Raw genomic sequence first — 27,036 nt, 5'->3', positions numbered from 1 at the left:
GGAAGCATCGGATGGTAACAACTATTGACGTGTGGCAGGTATTATTGCAGCGGGTATTTATGCGAGTGTTGCCTTTTTATGATTTTTTTGGAGTGATGACAGCTAAATGGTCCTGATCGTTACATTTCATATCGACATGTTTACCTATTCTATTCTATTATTTTCATGCGAAGTAAGAACGTATTGTAATCACTTTTAAAATGTTCTAGACTTAAAAAGTCACACGGATAATTTTGGTGAAAATACTTTGATTCATTCATGCATTCTAAAAACAGTATATTATTAGCAAGCCTGAGCTTGGTTGACTGCCCATTCATCATAATGGCAGAGACGGGTTGAACCCAGCAAATTCCTAAGAATTTGACAGGATGGATAGTAGGAGCTTTTGGTTCATGTCCCAATCCATGTGCATGTGAGGTTACATGGATTCGCTACGCCGAGACCTCAGACCTGGCATGAAAGCTGATGTGTGGCTTGTCCAACTTGTTCTTTTCCGGAGTCCTTTTCCTGCGTTGTCTAAAATGTTTCAGTTAATAATATCTGTCCTAGCAAATGGGAGACACCGTATCAATGAATGTGAAATTTATGCGATATGCTCGGCCACTTGTGATACTACATTTCTTGTAGTCTGTAGAGGATGATAAAGCAGTCTTTTCCCATGTGATACATGCATTATTTTTTGTGCACTTTTGCCTTCTACAACAAGGGCAGGCAGGTACAAAATTTTAACTGTTGAAAGCTTAAAAGTACCATGTACAACAAATACACTTATCACTGAAGATACCTATAGATGCAATCACTAGCAAGTCTATAATTTTCAAATATGTTGACCCAAAGCTTGGTTTATTCAAGACAATAATATAAAGGACCTCGACTAGTGAAGGAGATATTTGCCCTAGCATCCAAAGAGGAGAAAATTCATCATCTTTTGCTAGGTTCAACAGGCCAACATGCGAAAAGACATACACACTATACCTTTCTTATAAAGGGCTTACTCCTAATATTTCATCCTTGTTCAATATTCCCCGCGTTCCAAAATATAAGAAATTTTAATTTTATTGTAAATCAATCTTTTTAAATATGATCAATTTTATAAAAAATAAAATATATAATAATATACCAAATAAATACACTATTAAGATATATTTAGGTGAATTTAATAAAACTAATTTGATGTTGTAGTTATGATTTTTCTATAAACGTGTTGTAGCTAGTGCTGGATGGGTCAGTCGGGTCTCCTCTCTTTACCCAATCAACCTTCGAAGCTGCTTGTGGATGTCATGCTTTTTTCTTCCTTTTAATGAAAAATATGCTTAGGCAATGTTAAAAAAATGAAAGAAGTTTGAGTTAGTATAAAACTAACACATTTTATATTTTGGAAGTGATGGTGCTATACTTCTCCTCGAGTCCTTTGATCGAATAAAATCCAATAAATTGGTTGCCGGCTTACCGCATGGTTGTAGACTCGTAGCTCGTTACACGACCACAGAAGATCCCGGCCGCTAGCGGGGTGGCAGCTGTTATCCATCGGCCATGGCGATACGCTTCAAGCCTCGATGACCTGCCGATCGCGGCGGCACCGGACGGCGAGCCGGCGACCGTCCCTCTCCCCTCCCCGCCGCCCCACCCCCGCACCCCCCCCCCCCGGCCTGTGCCGCCGCGCCACGTCGCATGACCCACCCACGCAAGCGCGTGATCACTCTGGAAGCGACCAGCTGTCGGGCACGTGCGGGCGACGGCAACCGGACGAGACGTGGCGTCCACGCCCGGGCCCCACCGCCACGCCCCCACCCTGCTACCGCCGAACCACCGCTCGCCGTCCGTCCATCCATGTCCCGCTCCGCCCCGCCTGCGCCCGCGCTTTTGTCCTCGGTGGCGGGCGCCTTTCCCCGGCCGCCTTTTTCCTCCACGTCCGCAGCGAAAGCGCCCTCCCCCTCACATGCCCGCTGCGCGCCACGCCGAGATGCGGATGGCGGCCTCGGCGATTCGGCCTGGTGGGTGCTGGCTCTATTTATTCCGGCCGGGCCGGGGCTCGCCCTCTCCGCGCCCGCCACGTACGTGAACAAGGAGCGCTTGGCTACCGCTGGCTAGCTAGCTTGCTACCAGCTGGGGCGGCGGCTAGCTGAGCGTGATGGAGGAGATCAGGCGGCGGAGGCGCCCGCGGGGCAGCGCGAGCGGCGGCGGCGCGGGGAGGCGGCGGCCGTCGTCGCGCGCGGCCGGCGCGGCGCTGCAGCGGAAGGTGCGGGAGCTGCGGCGGCTGGTGCCCGGCGGGGAGGAGGCGCCCGCGGGGGCCCTGCTCGCCCGCACCGCCGACTACATCGCCCGGCTCCGGGCCAGGCTCGAGCTCCTCAGGTCGCTCGCGGCCGTCTACGGCCTCGTCGCCGCCGGCCGTGCCGACGCCGGAGCCGGTGAGTGCATGAGCTGATCCGTGGTCATCCGGGACATGGTGGGCATGCACGATTCATCACGCGCCGCCAGAATTGATGCATCACTCACGCACGCACGCACGCACGAACGCGACACAGTTCAGTTCGGAGAAAATGTGAAGTACTGAAATTGTATGGGCGGTATTGTTTACAAATTTTGGAATGGTTTTTTCTTTCCCATCTTATAGTTTCTACTTAGGCTATTTTTGGGGGCTAAAATAGAGCCCTGTCCAAAATATTTCTTCATGAATTTGCATCTGTACTACCATCACTTTTCATCTATACCAAGGTCTTGTGATTTGTGATGACACATGCGCATGCTGATGGTATAGATAAAAAGTGCGCATTAAGTGGTGGTATGGACGAAATTATTCCGATTTTATATGCTTATTTATTCTTGGAATCTTGGTTGCACATTTGAATCTCTTGGTTGAAATTCAAGATAAGCTGGGGTCGAGGTTCAGATCGGTCTGTATATGCAGAGAACATAACGTTTCTTTCCCAAGAATAATGGAAACAAGCTAGACGATGTGCGACTCATGCTGTGTATGTACAGCTTTATAGTTCTTTTTTCAAGGTTTAATCTTCTTCTTTTACCCATGGATGCAAGATATCTGCTTTCATAGTAATATAAAAGTTTTAACTGTTAGCAGCTAGTAGCGACAAAAGTCATCAGGGGTAAGACACGTCGTGCTAATACCTTGTTAGCTAGTACCATACCAACGTATGATTGGGTAGCTCAGTAGCCACCGTCCATGATGGTGGGATGTGAGCTGGATCGATGCTGCCTGCACGCGAACATACGCGCGCGCGTTGCAATAGGTCCATATATACATATATTATGTATAGACATGCCCGTTTTCTCCAATTATTTGCACGATGAATTCCATGTAGTTAATTTGCATCCCACGATGTAAACATGCATTTGATGTAACCAGGGAAGATGCACGATAAGATTACTACGCCATGGCGCTGAGTGAATTTTCCACGCGCCCTTGTGCACACGTGCATTGTCATCACATGTACTTGCGTACGAGATTTATGCAAGGGAGTCCGTAGAAAGAATTATGGACGAGGGTTTAGATAATCCATGCATTTGTGCATAATGTGGTTTTGCATTTCCCAATATACGAGGATTTGATCTGGCATAAGGCCGGTCTAAGTGGGGTTTCATGAGGAGTTTCATGGCATTAAATGTCATGCACATCAGCAAATTTGCTGATATGGCAGCATCATTACGAGGAAAGAGGAAGGGAAGTTTCATAGGATGTGAGAGAAGTTTTATCACCATGAAATTTAGCCGGCACAGTTACCAAGCTCAATCTTGATAACTGTGCAATGAAACCGTGCACCGAGACTGACCTAGCACAAGATCTTCAATAGAAGGCTCATTGCAACTAAAATTGTTGTTCCGCGATTCCTATTATCTAGGGAGAGGTCGGGCTTGTTAGGCCAGTCTCAATGTATGGTTTCATTGTACAGTTATCAAGAGTAAAAATTTGGTAACCAAATATAATGAAATTTTCCTCTCATCCTATGGAACTCTCCTTCCTCTCTCTTCGTAATAATCCTACCACATCAGCAAAATTTAATGCTTGTACAACTCTTACGAGACCTCACCAAGACTTGCCTTGCTCCACGTGGGGACGAAGCTATTCAAACGGGATCATTATTCTTGCCTCTTCAAGTTGTGCTTATCTCCATGCATCACGGTAGTTTGCCCTACTGTGGATCAATCATGGCCATGTCGCCGTTGGAAGTAATACTTTTTTCCTAGTTTCTTGGCGATGTGTGCCGTCCCGCCTTTATCCTAGCTTTGGGAGGGGGTGGGATGTCCTTTCTAGAGCGGTGCCCAAACATCTCTCGATGATGCTTATTAGGCTCTCAAGCCTTCCTATTTCGGCCAGCCCCCCTCTTAGGGGTCTTAATAGTGTCTACTCCTACCTCACCAGATCGAGCCTTCATATATATAGTTGTGGTTAGCCAACAACTCCATCTTAGAATTTGTTTATGCAAAAGTTACACGAAGATCATCCTTGTACTAGTGGTAGAATGTATTTGGCATAAATAAACTTTTTTTGTGTACGTTTGCCTAATTTAGCTGATTGAGGAGCTGTGTTCAAAAAAATCATGAATTGACGCAATGACATAATATGCCCCATGATTACGATGTAAGTGACAAGCTATGGACGCGAGGTAGGCTGCTTTACCCATCTCATATCCGATGAAATATCTCCGAGAATTGCAGTCTTCTACGATAGCAAGCCAGCAACAACATATGCTAAATCTCCTCTGTTGCAAGCAGGTTCAGCGCAAATGTCATAGGGTTCTGCCATCACCAAGCTTAAGAAAGAGGACCCCACTCTTCTCACAGAACCGCCTATGCGAGACTGACGGTGGTAGCGTTTGATCAGCCTTGGCACAAAGGATCTTGGAACGAGAAGGTGGAACTAATCAGTTTCACGGTCGACGAATTATATTATTAGGTGATTGGAAGAGTGTTCTGATCAGTAGCCATCTAGGAGACATCGAAATGCAACAAACAGTCCACACACACACACACATATATATATATATATGTATATAAAAAATTTATTCTACACGCGCTTGTAGTTGCTCGTACATGTGTATCTCATGATGTAGGGCGTACCTGACCTAATGAAAGGTATGTACGAGATACATATGATCATACTAGACTATCTGTGATGGTATATACTTTAAGTATATGACCATATATAGAGTATATGGACATACTTATTTTTATATACTAGTAGTATTATATAATCATGATATATTTAAAAAATAGGGATGTTTTTTAATTTTTTCGTACATATCCCTTTGAAGTTTTATCTACACTTGCTTGTAGCTACTCTCACCATTAGATACCACCATGCGTATGTCCGCATACTCATTTATCACTTTTAAGTATGTTTATATACTAATTCTAAGATACTTCAAAAGGATATAATACAAAAAATTTCAAAAGCACCCCTATTTTTTAAATATATTATAATTATACCTTTGTACTAGTATATAAAAATTAATATATCTACATACTGTATGTATGGTCACATATCCAATGTATATACCATTATAGATATTCTAGTATGATCACATACTTCACGTACATGCTCTTTGTTGGGTCAGATACGACCTACATCACGAGATACACATGTAGGAGTAGCTACGAGTGCGTGTAGAATAAATTTTCTATATATATATATCCATATCGCGAGGAGTGTATTGATGTGCAGGATCTTTTTTGCCGGCCACATATACAATCAAGTGTTCTTTCGGAAAAATATATGAAATCAAGGCAATCAAACCTTGATTAACATTCATATGGTAGAAGACATGAAAATTACACGTATTAAGAATTTAATATAGAGAATGCAACTACGGGTGGGCAGCACCTCTTTTAACCCGGGCTGATCTTCTCAGCTTCTCCACTCTGCACCACAACCTTTGATGGTCCGCGAAGCAAGTGGGCCTCCAGTTGAACAATAATTATGAAGTTCTGTACTGTCCTGGATCAAAAATAGGAGGAAAATAGTGGGCGTAACTCATGAAATGAAGCTAATTGTACCTTCACTATATTTTTTATATTGCTCGCCTTTCATTATTGTTATTTTTCTTTCTTTCTACTCCCTTGATTCCTTCTACTCTTGTTGGTTTTCTATTTTCCTTTTCCTTTTCTTTTTTCTTTCACATATAAAATGCATAAAGCAGTTTGTGGTCATTTTTTCCTTTCTTATTTGGTCTTTATCATTTTAACGTTGTCTTCTTCTTTTTCTGCACATATGAATGGGGAGTGCAAATGTCTTATTTTCTTTTTGGTGTCTTTGTGGTATTATTTGAATCCACCATTTTACTTATTTTTTTCACTATTTTTGTTCAAAACTTTTGTTAAGTTATAGAATCAACAATTTTACCAAACATTTTTGCTCTTTTTTTGGAGTCCTTATCATTCTTTTTTTATGAGTCTTTATCATTCTTTTTATTCAACATTTTATTCTAGCTTATTGTGTTGGTTATATATTTTCTATTTGAACACATTACGTATTTGCTGATTAAATATATTATAAGACAAGTTACACTAGCCTTTTTGGCTTGACTAATTTTTTTATATGATCAACATTTTCTTGCCGTTGCTGATTTCAAAACAAATTTTGTTGATTTAATGTTTTTATATAGTCAACAGTTTATTGAAGTTGTTGATTTCAACAAATTTTGTTGATCTAATGATTTGTTATTAATCAATCATTTTCTTCCAAAAATGAACCCAAAATCCCTAATTGGATTATCTTTTTTGTTGATATAATACTTTTATAAAACTTCTTGATTCGATATTTTCCTTCAAGGCATGTTGCTTTATCATTTCTTTTGCCAACCCTATTATAGGCATTTTTCACTTTGTCTTGACTCAACATTTTTTATATATTCAACATTTCTTTTGCAGTTATCCAATTCGAACAACATTTTCTTCAATCAACATTAGTTACTTTTTTAAAAAATAATTTATTTCAACATTTTTTAATAAAAAATAGATACAACATTTCTCTTTTTGTGGGTGTGTTGATTTGACTCTTTTATATTTTTGACTGTCCTTTAGCAAAATTTCTGATTAATTAAGATAGTCTTGCTAGGGCAGTTGTACGGGTGCTTTCTTCTTCTATTAATGAAAAAGTGGTACAACACGCTCACGAAAAAAATTGTTGTTAACAATTTTTAATGATACTAAATTTTATTAAAAAACTAGAGCCAACATTTTCTTTAAGAAATAGATGCAACATTTATTATCGTCTCATATACCTTCCATTCACGCACCGCTTCGCAATTCACAAACAGATGTTGACATCTGCTGGCTTACTGGTTACTTCACCACAACACAAGCCGCCAGTAGCACAAAAGGAAACGGAACATAATCAGCCAAGAACACAGGGTTCATTAGTAGGGACTGGAGTATTTACTATTTTGCTCTGACCACTTTGCTGCCTAAATTCGTCAACTGCAACCAATCAAACATGGCCTTACTAATGCTATCCATCAATAAATCGATATTGGGCAAATGAAGAATTATGATGGCCAGAGGAAAGTCAAGAGCTTCTACTGATACATGACACCAATGGTAGACAAGTTTTGTTGACGGTACAGAATATGCCACAACAGATTGTTAACATATCGATGCGACAATATTGAAATAGTTGAAGAATGGAGGGAGATAAGGCAAAGAAACATCCATGGCCACAGCAGTTTGACAGTTAAAGCAATTCAAACAGTAAATAAATTAGATACAGAAGATATGTAGAATCCGTAGGTGTTCAGTTCCCGTTGTTCATGAATACATATATACAGAAGAATCACCATCATACCAATGATGCAAATGCCGTGATAGTGATATAGGTAGTTCTAGAGTTTATATAAGAAAATGGCCATCAACCCATTGCTCCATTGCCAGAAATGCCAATAACATTGCATACCAATCACACATCATGGTTCTCGTGATTTCTTATTCTGCAGGAATACCATAGCCTTGAAACCTCAGGAAGGATGATGCACCCATTCATTGATGTTTTAAATTCCACTGCTACCATTCTGTCCTCTTGATTTGCTGTTCTGGGTTTCATCTCTTCCTTCATCGATATGTTTTACACATGGGGAATATGAATGTAACAGTACTATATACATTGAAGCCAGCAAAGAATGGAATTGGATAAATCAGTTTTGAAGTGAAGACACCCATTGCTCTACAAAATTCTTGTTATCTGCAGAATAGAGACAAGAGACAAACATTAGAAGGATTATATTGGAAGCAGTAATTTTGCTCAGTATGGAATAACAAAACAGAAATGATTAAAGATCACAACTATATTCGAACAGGTAAGTTTGATTGAAACATAAACAACAAAATGTAATTAAAATGCTTAAAGAATGATATTAAATTAGTAGAGTTGGACAGAAGATTGGTGTAGTTGTGATTCAAACAGAGAGCATGTTCTCACAATTGTAATAGATAACAAGCAAATGGCCACGGCAATGGCGAGCATCAACTAGGTCAACTTTGGGAAAGCTGATAAGCTAAATGAATACAGGATCAATGAATGAGTGAGGAAATTATGAAGCGATTATCAACTAGGTCAAATTTGGGAAAGCTGATAAGCCAAATGAATAAATGAATAGAGGATCGACTAATGAGTGAGGAAATTATTGAAGAAATGCATGTCTAGGGAGGATTAATACAAACTACTTGTGCATGTCTCAATATTGATGCAAATGACACTACAATGGTTAGAGATAGAGTCATTAAAATTTTGCATCAACCCGGATGACGCATTTGCTGGAGGAGATACTAGATGTACAACTGGGAAAGCAATATTTGTTAAGAAAATTTCACATTTTGCAGCAATAAGGACACCAAAAAATGCGTAGTCATAAATAGTACTAATATAAGACAGTTGCAGTATTTGCATGGCAGGCAGAAACAGCAAGCAGTTGTGGCCAAACTAGCCCAACTGCAGCAATAGGTGAACCGAAAAGACAGAAAGAGTGGCAGGGCAGAAAGGAGGGTGGAGAAAGTTGGAGGACAAATGATTCTTTTACCCTCAGCTTGATGTGAGACTCTGCACTAATGATCAACAATGGCACAAAGGGAGGGGGTTCTAAAACTCAATGGCATATAAGGGAGCATTAGTTTTAAGGTGAACTCAATATCTAAGATTTTTCAATGGTAATGGAATGATATGTACTTGAGAAGACGCGCAAAAGGACAAGCAAAAGAATGGATGTGTAGGACCATAGCTCAGACTAGCAAGGACTCAAAACAAAGCTTAAAGCTTTGTACCATTGAAGCTATCCAAACTTAGAAACTAGATACTAAGTTTTAACCCTGAAATTAACGCCAGGGCACACATCTCCAACAACAAAAATGGCAGTGCCAAATGCATATGTACTGCTGACCATATTTCTTTGGCGGGTTCAAGGTTAGCAACCACCAAATTTAGGACTGAAGAAAAAAACTGATGAATAACATTCATCAGAGGTATCTGATAAATTTTGTGAACTGAATGAAGATATCAGAGCTATAGTAATAGAGAAATCAAACTAGCCAAAGGCAATAAAATTCACTCACAGCATAGCAAACCAACTTGAATAGTTGGAACCCACACGCTATAGAAAAAGTGAGGGACACTACTACCAATGTGATATACGGTGCCAAGTTTTGGGTAAAACAGCATGTATGAATGATCGTGGCAGTTGGTACTATGGGAGCATAGGAAATGAAGACCAATAAGCATGTAGCAAGTACATTTATGTCCTATTCGTATGGTTACACGTTTAAATAACCACTGGAAGTTGTGTTTATGACTATCAACAGTAAACAACTATAACAGCAAACTTCAATGATGATAGGCCACACACCAAAAATTACAACTCTTACTGTTCCTTATCTGCTTTCAGTAATGCAAGTGTTTCACCCAGAACTATAATTTCAGTTGCTCATTATGCTGCTGCGGCCTCATAGATCGTACACTTGTACTATGCCTGGACAACTACTGCCAAAAGCATTCAACAGTTGATAACTGAAACTTGCCAATTTGGGGGCATCGGTTTAACATGCTGAACTAACAGTTTCAGCAATGTAATTAATTACCTACCTACTCAGTTACTCTACACTACTACTAGTAAGTATAGTGATAACTGAAGAAAGAGTAGCATACTGAGCTCACCAGAAACGCCGCCATTGGCGACACCAATAGCACCAGGGAACCTGCCGTCAGTACGAGCAGACCTCTGAACGCGGCCGCGCCGGTAGCACGGGACGAGGACGGCGAAGCTGCCCTCGGAGTCCCCGTCGCTCTGGAGGTCCGGCGCGAGCGGCTCGAGCCAGCCGATGGACCAGTCGGAACCGTCGGAGTCGGAGTCCGACAGGCAGCCGTCGCCGTCGGACTGGACGATGACCATGCCGTGCTCCCCGTCGGCCCTCGCCTCCCCGCGGCCGCCGCGCCGCCGGCTCTTGCCCTGTCGCTGCCGCGCCGCGCCGGAGCCCGGGTGCCCGACGGCGTCCGGCTCCCGGAACCCGGACGGGGAGTCCGGGAACAGGCCGTTCGCCACGGCCGTGCTCGCCGCCGGCGGCTCCCGGCCCCTTCTGCTTCTAGTTCTGCTCCCCGGCCATATCCACTGGGAGAAGCGGGTAAGAGACATGGCCATTGGGGAAGGAAATCAAAGAATTCTTGGATCCTCTTGATCCCGGTAAAAATTGGGGGGCAAAACTAAGCAGAATCAAACAGGATAGACAAAGCCAACAGAAAAATCGCCGAGGAAAATCCTATCCTCTGCAAGAACTAGATCCAATATAGTACATCTCTCTCACCAAAAGTTGGTTGGCAAAGGCGCCGCCTTTAAGGGAAAGCAACCCAGCCGGGTCGAGTGGAACAAACGAAATCGCGCGTAATTATCCACAAAACGGTTGCTTCTCGGCGGAATCAAAAGGGGAGGGAGGGAGAAAGCAACGGGAAATCGAGAGTTGCTCAGACGGAACCCGTCTCCCGGAGAGTTCGCCTCCACTCCACAGACACCGAACCAAGCAGCGCAACCGAACCAGGCGGAACTCCGGAGGCTGGATGAGGCACGAACGGACTGGCCACCAAGCCTCCGAGAGAGAACGCTGAGGGATCCCGCAACCGAAGGCGATGAGAGGAGAAAGGTTGTTGCGAGGTCCCCGCGAGAATCTGGTGGTGGAACCCGCTCCCTAGATTCGGATCTTTAGGTTGAGGGAAGAGGGAGAATCGGAGCCAGAGAACTGGACCCGGGAGCAGGATGCGTGACAGCGAAGGAGAAGAAGAGGCCAAGAGCAAGAGGAGAGAGAGGCCTCTGCTTCGTAGGCCGCCCGCCGCCGGCGAGGGTCGGCCACTGACGGCCCGGATCGCGAGCCCAGGTTGTGGGAGGGGAGATCCGGGCCGTAGGCCGGGGTGGCCCACCGGAACCAATCGTCCGCGTGGAACGGATCCTGGCGCGACCGGTTCGCTGGCCTGGGCCGTCCGACGTGGCGCGTACGTACTCACGTGCGGCGCGCTTGGAAGGCAAGTTTCCGCTGCCGTGCGTCGTCGTCCCCGGCGCCCACTTGTCTTTGTCGTTGGGGCGATGGGCTCATCGTGTCGTGCTCGTGTGCGGGTTCGTCTCGTCACCCGACAGTGATGGGGCGGTTTTGTGTGATCGACGGCGAGAGCACACGGTTGCCGGTTGGACGTATCAGGAAGTTCAGAGGACCGTGGAACAGTGGAAATGGGATAGGAATATTTGGAATAGTTCCGGAGGGGCGCAGAACCAGATCAAGGTGAGATGAGTCCCCTACGCGTCCCTCGCTCCATCCCCTTCCCCTGTTCTTCAGTTTCATTTCTTCTCTCCCCAATCCCCCAACTCGAATCTCGCGATACGTAGAGGCGGTGAGGCGACGGTCGCCGCGCCGGAGGAGGGCTCACGGGGGAGGTTCCGGAGCGGGGCGATGGACGCGGCGGCAAGTAACGGCGGGCTGCTGTACCATGGGGTGCAGGAGGGGAAGCTCTGCGTCGTGCACTGCATCAACACTGCCCTGCAGGGGCCCTACTTCTTCGAGTTCGACCTCGCCGCGCTCGCTTGCGACCTCGACCAGCGGGAGTGCCTCGTCATGCTTGAGAGCTCCCAGAGCCCAGCGCGGCCAACGCTGCCAGTGGGGACTTCCACAATGTCTCCCTCGGAGGCGATTTCAGCATTCAGATCAGTCCAGGAATTCCAGTAGGTGATTCTAGGTTAGAAGTGCCTGTGTATACGTTAATAAGATGGAGACTGGAAGGGTCTAGTTTAGGACGAAAAGAAAATTGTCTAGGCAGTGCATTATTCCAGTCATTCGAAGGAATGCTTATTGTTGAAATCAGGTGATTGCCAATGGTGGCACCATGTGAGGTCTGCACGTGCTAGTTATAGGCTTAGTCCTTGAATATATGATGATTAATCATGCTTTGTTGGATGCGAAATGGGACCAAGGGACTATCAGTACTTCATGTCTTCAACTATCAAAGAATTGAATTGAAATTTGCATGATTCTCTGCCGGCGATTTGATATAGGATTTTACTTGTTTGCATAATAGAAAAGTATAGATGTAATTGTTTCTTGCGAAGTTACAGATCACACTTTTTGCATTTGATGATTTGAATAATCAACTAGGAACAAAGAAGTAGTGAGACCTTGTGTCAACTTTTAAAATCTAGGGGCATTTGTTTCCTGGGCTGACGACAAGAGTCTATTTTCAATTTTATACATCATTTATCAATACAATCACATCCCTTTTAAGGTTTGGTTTCCTCTTTCTACCTTTTTTGATGATAGATGATTCCTTTTATTTCTTCTACATTTTGGGATCCATGCAATATTGAAATACTCACAGCCCTGTTTGTAAGCATGTATAAGAGCTATAGAAATGTGTCTCAACCAACCTATGCCCAAGGAAGAACAGTTTGGTAGTCAGTGTCATATACCCCTCTCGGATTTATTTGTAGGCAAGTTTTGCTAAATCATCAAGCAATTTATTCATTTTAGTTTAGCATATTTGCATTTTAATTCTGGCTTTTTCCTATATTCCTACATATCATTTTTTGGATTTCATATATCCAACTTATGCTCAACCAACAAGCAAATTAATCATATTAGCTAAGCATTTTTGTGCCCTGGATTTTAGTATTTATCGCATATTGTGACAATTTGCACCTTTTTGTTTCTACTGATCACTTCGAGCAATTCATGTGTAGACCACCTATGCTAAATGAACAAGCAAATTATTCATTTCAGTTTAGCATTTGTTTTTGTTCTGGTTGGATATTGCCTAGTGAAAAACATGTCATGTATATGTTTTCTTGTCACAGGGCTTGCACCAATGCATATTAAAATGGTAACATCCTTGTGTTTGTAGGTGAATCAAAAGAAATGCAGATTATATTTCATGATTATACCTTAAAGATTTTTTTATGGTGATTATACCTTAAAGATTAGTGCATGGAGTTACTGTAATGGCTAACTTTAAGATTACCTGACAGGAGCTTGGAGCGACAACATGTCATGAACAGAAAGGTTGAAAGAGCATACAGAAAACTCAAGGTAGTTGAGATTTCTCTTTATATGATTGCCTTTTCCTAAATCACATCTGCTCGCGCACTGAATTTTTTTTTTAAGGGGGGGGGGTGTGCCTATAGATGTTCCTCTGCTTTTCATCCCAACCTTTTTTTTTCGCGTGTGTAGATGGCTTCATCTGGTTGCTTAATTCTGGTGTAACTAGCCCAATTTTCCAAAACTGTAGTTTAGTAGGCAATAATATGGTTCTGATTATACAATTTTATAGTTATGCCTAGGCAAAACAATGTACATTGTTAGGCAAAATTACGGTTCCCAGCTAGGCAATAATATGGGAAGGAATATTATGGTTCTGGATTATACAAATCAATATACTTCACTAGGCAACAAATTACTTGGAATGGACATCTGAAATGCTTAATTGGTATCATTAAAATGCATACTAAATATTAATCTAAATGCTTATGGCATGCACGAAGACCTTTTTCTTGCATGCTATATGCTAACTTATTTGCTTCTCTTTTTTTTCATTGTTGGCAGGTCATGAAAGAAGATCATCAGTTATGCAAGTATGAAGATAGCATACATTTGTGATTATATACGGGTAGATCTTTTTTTACTGAGATGCAAACACAACACCATGAGTCATGAATGTTCAGTTTTTGCTTGTGATGTAGTTTTAGATTCAGGGAGGGGCAGGCAAATGTGTTTGTGTAAATAGTCGATTATAAACCAAATTGATAGATTTACAACCATTTGCAGTTCTAAATCATTTGTTGTATACCTAAATATATGTACACTCTAAATAAAATTGCATGTCATGTCCATGCTGTTTTTTCTGATTCTAGATCCTCCCATGACGGTGCTTTTTGGGCTGCAGTGTTATTTTTTTGCTAAAAAGAGAAAGTGGATAAAAAGGGATGATCCCAGTTACTAAAAGGGATAGGCCGTCCGTACGTTAGCTAGGTCCTTAAATAAAATCTATTTAAAAAACTTTCTTTACAGATAGGTGATAATTTGCGAGATGTATTTAATGAGCCTATTGCAACAATGATACTACAGTAACCATTCGCTAATTATAAATTAATATATCTCATTAGATTTATCTTGCGAATTAGTTTAAGGGTTCTGCAATTAGTTTTGTAATTAAATTTTATTTAATACTTCTAAATGATAAGATTCTCTTTAATGTGACGGACGAACCGGAATAAACACCCCTTTGGAGATCTCTCACTGGATCGCAACCACATGCCTCATGCCTGATTGCCGTATTCAGTGCATGGTTTTAAACTTTTGAACACTGGTATGGATTAAGACCGGTGAACTTGTATCTCTTTGAATAAAACTGGACTTTTATAAGGATGCACACCTTAGTTTAGGCTAGCGATGCTGTGACAGTATCCCAATTTAGTAAGAAAAGAATTATGTTGTCTATTCTAGTCAAAATCTGTAATTATGACAAATAATAATAGAAAAATCAAATTTCTCTATATATGTCTTGTTTATTAAAAAAATGCACATACCACTTCTGCTCCACTTGTATGTTTTTTTCTCAAATTTGTATTTTAGTGACCATGTAGATGCACACTATAGGATAGTGTCTTTACTGTACCTTTTCTCTTTACCCAGGTGCTCAATGGGAGGCTCTTCTTTTAGCCGTTTTAGTCTAGGGTATTTTTTTTTTCACATGCGTACATACCCCAATGCCATAATGTCAACATAAACATGCCAAACTAATAGTCTCCTGACTCTTTTGGTGACTCGAGATTTCAAGAGTTGGGAAGACCCTATGTCTATAGCTTCTAGGAAATAAAAACATACACCTTTTTTTAATTAGAAAAACGATGACAATATTTTTGAACGGATAAGTTCTAGGGTCATCATATTGAGACTATAAACACTAAAATCTGCACATGCAGTCCCACATCACACATCGTTCTTCCTCTCGCTCATTTAGGTAGAAGAACACCAAGCAAAGACTTGTAACATACAATGGCAAATAGCCTATTTATAAATAGGTCAAGCACCAGCTCTTAGTTTGTAGAGCTATGAGGTTTGAGCTTATATACCCGAAGTTATATGTTGTAGCATTTTTTCTCGATGATATTACTTAGAACTATCATTTTCCACAATGCCATGTAAGGAAGGGTTATATTAAAGGAACGATGGCAATGCAAAATTCTATTTCCTTGCTTTTCCACAATGCCAAATCTCCCGCTTGAAGACGAGGATCTGCTCGGCGAGTACCTCCTCCTCCTGCCGCCGCAGCCGTCCTCGTCTGCAAGCAGTGGCGCCGCCTCGTCTCCGACCCGCATTTCCTCCGCCGCTTCCGCGGCCGCCACACGAAGCCGCCCCTCCTCGGCTTCTTCTCCCGCGACCTCGACGGCTGCAAGGTCGAGTTCACCCCCGCGTTGGACCCGCCGGACCGCGTGCCCCCCGCGCGCTTCTCTCTGCGTCTCGGACGGCGCCGACAGCATCGTCCTCGGCTGCCGCCACGGCCGCGTACTCGCCGTCGACTGGGCGTATCTCCACCTCCTGATTTGGGATCCAGCTGCCGGCGACCGGCTCCCCGTTGCGATTCCACCGGTCTTCGATCGCATGCCCTACAAAATCAATGGCGCAATCGTCTGCGCCACCGGCGACGAAGGCCACACGCACGGAGATTGCCGCTCCAACCCATTCCAGGTGATAACGGTGGGCACCAGCTGGGAAGGAGTATCCGCCTGCGTCTACTCATCAGCAACTGACGCATGGGGCAATCTTATCTCAGCGTTGTGGCCGGGCCCCATCCCCCCGGGCGCTCCCAGCCATCCCTTCTTCTTTAATGATTGTCGCAGTACCCTGGTTGGGAGTTGCATTTACTGGTTGATTGTTGGGCTGAGGGCTTCCATCCTTAAGTTCGAATTGGGGGCGCAGAGCCTAGCTGTTATAGAGGCACCACCGAATGTGTACCAAGTCCAAGCATTAGTCCATCGCAAGCGCCAATTCTTGATTACACCTGCAGATGGTGGCGTGCTTGGCTTCCTTGTTTTCTCAATGCCAGGCTTCAGTGCCCAGTTATGGAAGAGGGATGATGTTGCAGGATGGGTGCTTGGGAATACTATTGAACTAAGCAACCTTCTTTCACTGACACCAAGTGTGGATACGGCTCCCCCAAGGATAGTAGGGTTTTCTGAAGGTGATAATGAGATACTTCTGCAGACATATGATGGTGCATTCATGGTCCATTTGGAGTCATTGCTATTCAAGAAAGTTTCTGAAAGAATGCCTTGCCATCTTTATCATCCATTCGCGAGTTTCTATCCTGCAGGTACGTAGTATTCCTGTACACTGCAATTGTTGCAAAGTTTAAGCTACTTTAATAATTAGTCGATGGAATGCCTTCTATTTCCTTCTATGATATGATTACTGGCTGGTCGTTCTTCCATTTACAAATGAGTTATATGATGAAAATAAACTATTACAATTTTGCCCTGATAAGGGCATTGAATCATTAAACTTGCCAATTGTCACTGAGATCAGATATAGCCAGTGCAATCGAACTATTCTTGTATTGCTGGTTTTTTCCCTTTTGGTTTATTGTTTTCATCTGATAGTGCTTTGATGATTCATCCTTGGAGATAAGTGTCGGCCAGTGTTAATCTAATGTTCATTGTTTGGACCATGATGCAATATTGTAGACATAACTTTTGGCTTTTCGACCAGTCAGTAGTACAAAGTGGTTTGGGTGTTTAACTGCTTGGAGTATTTGCTACACAGGTACTTGTTAAGACTTCAGTCATGGTTGCTGGGCTCCAAATGTTCTATCAGAATAGGCACTTTCATTGTGTATACTGTGTCTCGTGATGTTTTACTTGTGAATTGGAACTATAATAATGGGCATAATGGCTTTCTTGGACCATTGTTTTTAATGGTTTATTTGCTTCACATGTTTGACACAATCCTGCATTTAAGTTACAGAATCGGTGCTTTGGGGAGGTGTTTCCATCATGTCAAGTTTGTTTCGTAAGCTACAACAATGGATATATTTGTTTCGAGTTCTTTCTCCTCTTTGCAGCAGCTGGGTGTTACAGGAATATTAGAGACCTGCCGTTTTGTGTTCACTGTGATGAGAAGGTACTAAAATTCAGTTACACAATTTTGGGGACTGTATGTAATTCTGACTAAGAAGAACCAGAATATTTCCAAAGTTTGGTGATTGGTATGGTGATAGCATGAAGTTTACTTTTAAGAGGTGTGTAGGTCAGATTCTAGAGAATGTGGGATGATTTAGTAATATTGTGTTCGCAGAGGATGCTACTGTTTTTAAGATCTCTGATATTGGTCTCTACTATGTCCAGACTCAGTTTCAGAGATGTGAAACCTGTCCCCATTCCTGCTACCTCAGAGGTTAACAATGACTAGAAACAATCGCTAGTTGGTAAAAGTGTTGACGATGAGTGCTGCCTATTCTGTTCGAGACTCGAACGTCAATGAGTTACGCAGTCGGATTTATCTGCGATGTGATCCGTAGAGCTTTACGCTCTTGCTTCGTTTCTTAACCTTTTTTTTACATGTTGTGTAACTAATCGATTCGTAGCCGATATGTTCTCTCACGACCACACAAGACTTAAGTTCCATGCTTAATACTCTTTCGTGTTTTTCCCCCTTAATACTGGCCTCCTCTCTGATTTAGCACGCCAGGTTGGCGTATCAACAATATATTTGCAACTTTATGGACCTATGATGTCTTGGCGATTGATTTAACTTAACTCTTCCTCATCTTCTTTGGCCGAAAAGATATCTTCGCTCTATAATGCAACGGTCTATGATTTGGAGATATGGGCCATGCTGACTTTGGTCTAATGGATGTAGGCACGCTGATATGTTTTCTTGCATTGCATAATGGAGAAAGACAGTGATGTAGTTGCTTGGTTCTTCTGACATCTTAAAAAGGGATCAGGCTAACTCCACAGCTGATTAAGCATGCCAGGGTGACCAATGCGGCTATGGCCCCGTTCCCAGGACTTCTCGGGAATGCAATGCAGTTGCTCATGAGCTCCATCAATTGGAAAATAGAACTTCGCAAAACAAAAAAAGAAGCAAAAGGACAACGCAAGAAGCTTTCGGAAAAAAAAGGCAAAAAGGATAATGCATTGTCGTCCTGTGTGGCGTGATGATGCACATGGGTGTAGTTTCTTTATCTGAGTAATCAAGAAAGCATTATTTCCCTTTCAAAAAAAAGAAAGCATTATTTCCTCGCAAAAAAATGTGAAAAGAAGAAAACACAAAACATGGTACTATGTACTCAGTAGGGTTTAAGGTAGGACCCACTCCGAGTAGCTACTTCACTCTCCCTCATTCTTCCTCGTTTGGGATCACATGGGATGAAATCACTTAAAAAATTTTCTTTTAGACAAGTCGACCTTTTTCCTTTTCAATCAAATGGCTTCAGTCTGCATGTTCTTCATTATGACGAGGCTTTGGAAAAGTGTTTAGAGGACAGGCCCTTCCATGCAAATCGAGATACAAGATGTCCCGTCAATTGAGCTGCATCAATGTCGACCGAAAAAAGAACTACTCCAGGCCGGTGATTGAAATTCAGATTTTGACCACGAGCTGTTCCAGTTTCGGCGAGACCAGTTTTGAGGCAGAAATTCGGGTCTGGGAACCCCTCCTACAAAAAATACAGCACCGATCGATGGAGATGAGATTTGTTTGGTTGAGCTCGATGTGATTCTGATTCTTTTATGGAAACGGATTCTCTAAGAGAAGTGATTATGTGGCTGAAAGTGATTCTCTTTGGTTCTCTAATATAAACACTTAAAATCAGGATGGAGAATCACTTCACACAATCAGAAGAAACTACTTTTTCAGCTCCAGCATATTAGGCCCTGTTTGGGGTGTTTAGGGTCACTTCCTGCAGCTTCTACTACTTCAACTAGCGGGAAAAGCTACAAGCTCCCCCAAACAAACATGCTTTTCCCACGAGCAAGTCCAAAAGCTCATTTTTGCCTAGGGTCCAAAAGCTCGGCTAAAGGAGCTTCCGAGCTTGTGCGCTTTAGCACTAGGAACCTCCCCACAAAACTTCAATAGAATTACCCGCGTTTGCCACTGGTATATATAGCGAAAATCTTCCGTTCCCCACCTTTTCCCATCTCACGCCGCCCCCTCCCGAGCGCACAGCGATGCAAGTCCCAGCTCTGTGCCGTCGCCCGTCGCATCTCCGGACGGCGCCCCCGCTCCCCATTGTCGCATCTCCAGACGGCGGCCCCGCTCCCCGCCGTCGCTGCTCCAGGCGGCGCCCCCACCTTGCTCCTCGCCGTCCTAGCTCCGGTCAGCGCCCCCGCCCCTCCGCCTACCGGCACAGCTGCGGCTAGCAATCCTGCCCCCGCTATTGCCTCTCCGGTTGGCAGCCCTACTCTCGCGGTTGCAGCTCCGTGGATCTTGGAGGTCGCATCCACGATAAGCACATCTCCCTTCCCACACTAGTTCTAGGGATTTATGCATAGTGGTTTTAAGATTGGATTTGAGTAGTTCATGGCTTGAAATTGGATGAGCATAGGTAGATGCATGGGTCCGAGTACTTATATATTGCTTATTGTTGGAGTAATTTTGATATTATAGATGGATAAAGGAAAGGCAAAGTTACCAAAAGCAGTATGGGATGCATATGCAACCAAAATATTTTACCAGATATGTAAGGAAGAAACTCTAGCCGGGAATAGGCTAGGAACTACCTTGAGTTCCATTGGGTACAAGAACCTTGAGAAATTTTTTTTTGCTATCACCAAACAACACTACCCACATGGAAAATTGAAGAACAAATGGGGTGCTTTGAAGCCACGGTACAACTTGTGGTTGGATTTGAAGATGGCTGCAACAGGTCTTGGTTTCGATGTTGTAAAGGGAACAATTACATCAAGTGATGAACGGTGGGAGGAAAAGATAGCGGTAAGTAAAACTGAAATTTGTTTATTTTTTTATTCTTCAAATCCAAGTTCTAATAAGTAATACATATGACTTATTTTTCAGAAAAACAAGAAATATGCAGCCTTTTATGCAGCAACCATGGAGAACCTAGATGAGCTTGAAGTTATGTTTCAACATATCAATGTCACATGTTTATCTTCGGTCATTCCGGGAGTTAAAAAACTACAACTCCCATTGAAGTTGGTGACGATAGTAATAAGAATGAAGAGAACGAACACATTTCACAGGATGCAAAAAAGAAAGGAAAACACAAAGCTAGTGAGAAGGGTAGAAATCCTATGGTTAAGCAAGTGTCATGACTTATCGATGTGTTGTCTACTGGTAAGAGCGAAAGTGAACAAAAGGTTGAAGATGATATCATAGAGCTCATGGATCAAGCTATTTCAAGTTTCCCGGTTGAGAAGCAAAAGAAGATCGTCATTGCATGCACGACACTTCATAACTTTATTCGTGATAGCGCTTTAAGTAAAGAGCTGTTTCAAATGTGTGACGAGGATGAAGAATACATCCCACCGATTGTTTTGATTAGATAGATGCCACTGTTTTGAATACTCTTTGCATTACACTAGATGTGCCAGAATAGGCACCTCCAATGTGTCCGTCGACCGTGGCCAGTGATGTCGTGGTGAAAATGTCTCCTATATGTTACATTACTTGAAAAGTATGAAGTGGATTTGGAGGAATTAGTTGCCTGATATGCTAGATTGCTCTGTTGTATTTGGCTCGGATCTATCGAAATTTTGAGTGATATGCTGTTGATGCGGCGACATGGCCAATGCTAAATAATTATTGTATTTTCTAAGTTAGTGGAGTATTTTAAAAACTTTTCAATTTTTAACACTCATATGATTTGTATTTTTCCAAAAAATTTAAAAGCGATATACTAAATTTCCTAGTTGGGGCATGGTTTTCAAATTATGCTAAGTATAAATGTCTTTAACTTTTTTTCAGAAAGTTAAGTTGCACATGTGATTATTTAGAACCAAATCAATTCAGTATGGGATTTAGTTTGATCAACATCATGAGAACTGAGAAGGGTTTAGTTTAATTTTGAATGCTATCTGATTTGCAATCTTGTAAAATTCAAATACTATTTAACTATTAGTCATGTTGCCACACTAATGCCAGAGTCAAGATTAAAAAGGATGATTAAAGATCGAACAGTTTCATACTCAAAGGCTAGAAAATTGAACTCTGCCTAGAGCTGAGAGTCGTACAGTTGCCGTTTCTTAGAAGAACACACATCGCATGGTGCTAATTAGCAGGACATAGATTCTTTTCAAAAAAATAATCACCAGGGCACAAGAAATTGGCACAATTTGCTGCCGGACACTGTTAAAAGGTGTCTTTTGCCAGATCACTAAAAAAGAGTGTCTTTACTGAGAGACACTACAAAACCATGTACATTTGCTGAAAGACATTATAGATGATTTAATAATATTTCCAACATAAAATACTTCAATCTGGACAAGTATACCCCTAACCTTCACCTATCCATGATCGTGGTAAGCAAAATAAGAAGAAAAAAAAGAAGCAAGATTATCAAAGGGATACAACACTGCCGGGATCCATATCCTCGCGGCTAGGCGGAGCAGCTCGTTGAAGCAGCCCCCCCTGCAGGCTGCAGCATAGCAGCGGGCTCCCCTGGATGCTGCGCGCGCATCGCTGCGGCTGCAGCACCGGCGGGCGGCGGGGAGAAAAACAAAGAAAGGAAAGAAAAAAGGACTGCGGCTTACCGGGGCTACCAGCGAAATCCAAACACCGCCCGCACCGCTGCTCAGTGGGACCTCCGTCGTTGCATTGCTCGTCCGCCGTAGGCCGTACGCGGTCGCGCCGCCGCCCTCACCGCGCGTGGGCCTTCGCCACGCCGGCCGCTCCGTCCCTCGCTGCCTCACTTGGAGCTCCCCTCGTGCGAGACGAAGCCCACTGCCGTCTAGGGGCTCACGGGAGATAGGATAAGGCTTGCCGCGTGCGAGACGGAGGATGGGAAATGGGATCATCTTGGCAGCAGGGGAAAATTTGTCATTTCCGGTCGCTATCTAATTAAACTGAATAAAATAGGATCTGCAGCGTCCCATAGCAAATGTACATGGTTTTGTAGTATCTCTCGCACTTTTTTGTGACCTGTAGCAAAAGACATCTTTTAACGATGTCCGGCAGCAAATTTAAGCTTTCCCGTTGACCATTGACCTTCCGAAGTCCAACGGTTCCCCAACCCTACCGCCGCCGCATCGGCGGCGCCATGGCCACGGCGGAGGTGCAACCGGTCCTCCCTGACGAGCTGCTGGAGGACATATTCCTCCGCCTCGACGACGCGGCCGACCTCGCCCGCGCCTCCGCCGCCTGCACCTCCTTCCGCCGCGTCGTCTCCTCCCGCCGCTTCCGGTCCCTACATACTCCGCCAGTCCTCGGGTTCCTCGAGTTTATCGGAGTCGCAGGGCTCCATTTCCACCACGCGGGCCCTCGCGCAGGCCGCGGACTTCAGCTTCTCCTTCCTCCCCAGGGACCCCCTCAAGAGCTGGCGCGTCTGCGACGCCCGCGATGGGCGCGTCCTCCTCGGGCGGTCGACCTCCGGCTGGGGGTTCGGGGACCTCGTGGTCTGCGACCCCCCTGTATCGCCGGTACGTTCAGATCCCCCTCATCACCGACGACCCAGTGGCCTCTGCACCTTACAGTGGCGAATTGGAGTTCGAGTTAGGCTGGTTGGAGGCCTTCCTCGCTCCACCTGTTGAAGACGAGGAGGAGGATGCATTGTCATTCCAAGTGATCTGCAATGTGCTGTACGAGGACAAGGTCGTGGCCTTCGTCTTCTCTTTAGTCGCCGGGGAATGGCTTCACGCTGCGTCTTTTAGCTTTCTACCCTATGGATGCATCGAAGACCCTGAATCTTTGGTGCGCCACAACGTACGCTGTGGCTTCTACTGGAGGCATCATACTTGGAACAATTTGCTTGTGCTCGACACATGTGAGATGAAATTCTCCGTTGTTGAACCCCCACCCGACAGCTTTAATCGGCAGTGGGCTGTTGCGGATGCAGGGGAAGACAGGCTTGGTTTGATAGCTATTTATCAGTGCGCGTTAGACTTCTATTGTAAGACTTCGCGAGACATTGATGGCCTTGGCACAGAAAATTGGCGCCATGAAAAGAGAATCTCCTTGCCGGAGGTCAACTGTAACTGGAGCATCATTGGCACAGCTGAAGGCTGCTTTCTCCTGCTAGCTAGTCCACGAGACTTTTTCAGTTTTCCTCCAGAAATGCCTAAAGCACAGTATTTCACACTTGAGATCAAGACACTACTGGTTGAGAGGCAGTGCATGGCACGTAGGTTCGTTTATTGTGCGTGCTTGTATGCAAGCTTCCCACCACCATTGTCACTGCCAAGTATATGAAATGGTGAGATCCCTTTCTTGTTCCCTTCACTCATTTGGAGTTAGTTTATACAGTGTTATTAGCTACTGGGGAGTTAAATCTTTAGCCACATCATTCAGCAAACTGGCAGCTAATTGCTCAGAAAAAGATTATGAGGGTCTGGGGATGTCAGATTTTTGAAATATGCAATTTGTTAGTTAGCCTGCGTATTTGCAGACGTTTTTCCTGAACTAGGAGCTTCTCATTTTTGGAAAGGAGTCATAGGCTTGTTGTAATTGCATGATAGCTTGCTTTCTTTTCCTGTGTGTCATGGATTCCATATTTTACTACGACCAATGTAGCATTGGCCCATTTTTTACTTAAGGATGTATTAAGTTCTACTGTGAATCATGATTACCAATATCTATGTTTGCCTCATGTTTTTTGTGGAATTGATAACTAGATTAGACATTTATGTTTACAATAGTCTTGTAGCTGTGCATTCCACACTTCTCATTTTGGATCTTTTTTGATACCTTGTGCGCCAGTGTCACCAACAATACTAGATGAGACTGTCTATATCTAATGGGGTTTAACAATACACTAATTATCAAAATGTTTGCAGTTTCTATAATTTCTGGATTATCATTCCAGTGCAAGCTGTTTTACTTTAATAATTTTTTTCCGCATATCTTTCTTTTCTTTTCAGTTGTTATGTCTATCTTGCATCAACTGGCCATTAACCAATTCCTACCATTTCTCTTACCATTCTTTACATGTTTTTGTTCATCCAAACTAGATGTTGTGATTGTCTGCTCTCTTCCATGGCCAGCACTACAGATATTTAAGAAATAATAGATAAAAGACCAGATGATATGGCCGTTTCCTGTTGGTCACAGAAAAATGCCTTCTTTTCATATATTTTGGCCATGTGTTTATACTTTACACCTATTTTTGACCAAAGGAAGTATTATTCGAGAAAATTTAATGTATGAGCTTGAAAGATCGAAAGCCCATATGCTAAACCCCTTGCTTGGTGCTGCTAATATGTGAGATCGATCAATTCAAATGTGATTTCATTTCTCAAATGTGCGTCACTAATTCAGAAGTAGATGTTTTGCTTTGTTTTCTATGATATGCAATGTATAACATATATGATTTGGGAAGATAAGCAGTTTGGTGTTGTCACCTGATGAGGGAATTGGATAACTGAACTTTTTTCCCTGCCACTTTGGTCAGATCTTCTGTACAGTGATCGTGTTGGTAGTTTGGCACTGTATCTTTATTAAACTGAAGGTCTCTTAAAGTAGCTTGTAATTTGTTTATGTGTTGATAAACTTTCTTGCACAGCCACATTACTAAATTTATATTGTACTAGGCCATACTGCTGATGGGGCACACCGCCTTAGTTAGTGCTCTACTGGATCCACAAAAAGAACCATTAGCAGTGTGATACAATTAGAAAGGGCTGCTAGTGGTATGGGAAGAAATTCAAAGAATGTGGGCCTTCAAATTCAAAGCAGCAACATAAACCACACTCAAAGTTTTCGACCGTCGAGCGCGTCAAAGTAACAATGAGATCGTTGGGGTGAATGATGAAGAAAATGTGTATTCCTGTGATCTCTTCAGAGATGCTGCCAACCAAGAGATCTCCTCTCCCTTTATAGAACGCTCCGAGCTATGTGGCTTAAGCAGCAGCTAACTAAACTGGTCGGTTAAAGTATCAAAGCAGCTAACTAATTGCTTTTTCCATGAAAAGCTTAAAGCATCGGTTAAACCGGTCGCCATTGTCGGTTTAACCGGTCAAACTGAACCTGCATGCTAGCTGTTGAAACCTAACAGCCTTCTTCGCTGATGTCATTGCACAGAAGCATTGCACCGATGGGTGTCGGTTCATCTGGTGCTGAAGAGTTTGTTGACCCAAGCCGCTGCACCTGAAACATGCACTCTGAGTAATCCCAGTACTAATGCACCGATGCTTCTTCTTCTAGTGCCGTCGGTTAAACCGGTGATGCTAAGATCTTCTGGAGCAACACAGTAGCTCAAGAACACAACTGCCCATTGCACCGACGTCTCAGGTCCATAGCGTCGGTTTAACCGGTCCTATAGAAGTTTCTTCACTTGATTGTCTCAGCAACTTTCTAATGCACCGATCCAAAGCCGTCGGTTTAACCAGTCACCTAATTTAATGCAGAATTCGTCCAATTCACTACTTCTTTGAGTTCTTTCTTTGTTTTTGCTTTTCTAGGGCTTATGCTTTATCCATGGGACCTAAGATCATTCACTTAACAAACTATTGCCTAATGGGGCCATATTTCTTGCAGAGTGCAGGAAACACACAGTGAGAGGTCTAAATCTCAAAGTCCTGATGAGATCATTGAAGCTTTTATGGAACTCAGGGGGGCAGCATAAACCAGCTCAAGAATTTTCAATTGCCAAGTGCATAAATGCGAAGCGAGAAATATCTGATGTGAGCTAGTGACAGAGAAAGGTGTTGGTCATGTGATCTCTTCAGAGATGATGCGAACCGAGAGATCTTCCTCTCCTTTGATGGAACACTTCGTGCTATGTGGCTTAAGAAGCAGCTTTCGAAAATTCGCCAAATGTCAAATTGGTGAGTATTCTTATATTTTTTTGGTCATTTCGTTTGTGCGCTCATATTGGTAATGTACTTCGATGTAGTTGGTGTGCTTGAAGATGTGATGTCGTGCAACATTAACTGCAGATGCTTTCGGTGAAGGTCTTCAGCAGATTTTTGTCTTTGACTTAAGTCTGAAAGTGCGAAGGAACCAAACTAAACACTTCCAAGGATTTTCAATTTCAAATACTATGCAGATGTGAGTTGCAAACTATTTTTAGTTAGATTCGCTGCTACGTGTCTTAAGAGCAAAAGGCTATCAAGCTTTCACTAAAGCCGATACACCTCTATACATATATAGTGACTCGGTGCGTAATATCAATTGAAGTTCTGTTGTAAGAAGTGATGAGTTGAGCTCCTCAGATTCAGTTCAAGTTGCTAACCAATAATTATCATGTCTAAAATTATATCCAATGAAGGTGCTCCATAGGTTTCAATTCTCACAGGATTTTCCAAACGGTCCAAATCAAAACCACAGCTGCAAGTGCAGTTAATTATGATGCTACGTGACTAGTGACTACCACTCGAATATGTACATCTTTCGGAGCAC

General features: G+C 43.1%; 4 protein-coding genes across 4 annotated transcripts; 3 read left to right on the top strand and 1 right to left on the bottom strand.

Annotated features, from left to right (window-relative positions):
* Positions 1-1,699: 1,699 nt before the first annotated feature.
* LOC112897888 lies at positions 1,700-2,808 on the top strand. Its single transcript, XM_025966284.1, has one exon. The coding sequence runs from the start codon at positions 2,132-2,134 to the stop codon at positions 2,423-2,425; it is 294 nt and encodes a 97-aa protein (XP_025822069.1). The 5' UTR covers positions 1,700-2,131; the 3' UTR covers positions 2,426-2,808.
* A 4,871-nt stretch (positions 2,809-7,679) lies between these two features.
* On the bottom strand, positions 7,680-11,269 carry LOC112898478. The gene is made up of 2 exons (XM_025966809.1): positions 10,154-11,269; positions 7,680-8,191 (listed from the first exon to the last, which is right to left on the bottom strand). Exons 1-2 carry the CDS (start codon positions 10,632-10,634, stop codon positions 8,145-8,147), a joined length of 528 nt encoding a protein of 175 aa, XP_025822594.1. The 5' UTR covers positions 10,635-11,269; the 3' UTR covers positions 7,680-8,144.
* A 481-nt stretch (positions 11,270-11,750) lies between these two features.
* LOC112897316 (ataxin-3-like protein) lies at positions 11,751-14,374 on the top strand. The gene is made up of 4 exons (XM_025965596.1): positions 11,751-11,760; positions 11,865-12,197; positions 13,494-13,554; positions 14,068-14,374. The coding sequence occupies exons 2-4, from the start codon at positions 11,929-11,931 to the stop codon at positions 14,119-14,121; spliced, it is 384 nt and encodes a 127-aa protein (XP_025821381.1). The 5' UTR covers positions 11,751-11,760; positions 11,865-11,928; the 3' UTR covers positions 14,122-14,374.
* Positions 14,375-15,575: 1,201 nt separating this feature from the next.
* LOC112898261 lies at positions 15,576-17,420 on the top strand. Its single transcript, XM_025966617.1, has 4 exons — positions 15,576-15,580; positions 15,752-16,221; positions 16,298-16,837; positions 17,287-17,420. Exons 1-4 carry the CDS (start codon positions 15,576-15,578, stop codon positions 17,295-17,297), a joined length of 1,026 nt encoding a protein of 341 aa, XP_025822402.1. The 3' UTR covers positions 17,298-17,420.
* The last annotated feature ends 9,616 nt before the right edge of the window (positions 17,421-27,036 follow it).

This window comes from Panicum hallii, chromosome 6 (assembly GCF_002211085.1).
Source record: "Panicum hallii strain FIL2 chromosome 6, PHallii_v3.1, whole genome shotgun sequence".
In the NCBI taxonomy this organism is placed as follows: Eukaryota; Viridiplantae; Streptophyta; class Magnoliopsida; order Poales; family Poaceae; genus Panicum; species Panicum hallii.
Note: the sequence above shows the minus strand (reverse complement) of the source record. Positions and strands in the feature narration are given on the sequence as shown.

What these genes read in the sequence shown, in the direction of transcription:
- LOC112898261 (XM_025966617.1), top strand. An exon ending in ACCCATTCCAGGTGATAACG is followed by an intron (nt 16,222 to 16,297) that starts GTGGGCACCAGC and finishes ATCTTATCTCAG; the next exon opens with CGTTGTGGCCGGGCCCCATC.
- LOC112898478 (XM_025966809.1), bottom strand. Translation starts at nt 10,634, where the DNA reads ATGGCCATGTCTCTTACCCGCTTCTCCCAGTGGATATGGCCGGGGAGC. An exon ending in CGCCAATGGCGGCGTTTCTG is followed by an intron (nt 8,192 to 10,153) that starts GTGAGCTCAGTA and finishes TCTATTCTGCAG; the next exon opens with ATAACAAGAATTTTGTAGAG.
- LOC112897316 (XM_025965596.1), top strand. Translation starts at nt 11,929, where the DNA reads ATGGACGCGGCGGCAAGTAACGGCGGGCTGCTGTACCATGGGGTGCAG. An exon ending in AGATCAGTCCAGGAATTCCA is followed by an intron (nt 12,198 to 13,493) that starts GTAGGTGATTCT and finishes ATTACCTGACAG; the next exon opens with GAGCTTGGAGCGACAACATG. An exon ending in GAGCATACAGAAAACTCAAG is followed by an intron (nt 13,555 to 14,067) that starts GTAGTTGAGATT and finishes CATTGTTGGCAG; the next exon opens with GTCATGAAAGAAGATCATCA.
- LOC112897888 (XM_025966284.1), top strand. Translation starts at nt 2,132, where the DNA reads ATGGAGGAGATCAGGCGGCGGAGGCGCCCGCGGGGCAGCGCGAGCGGC.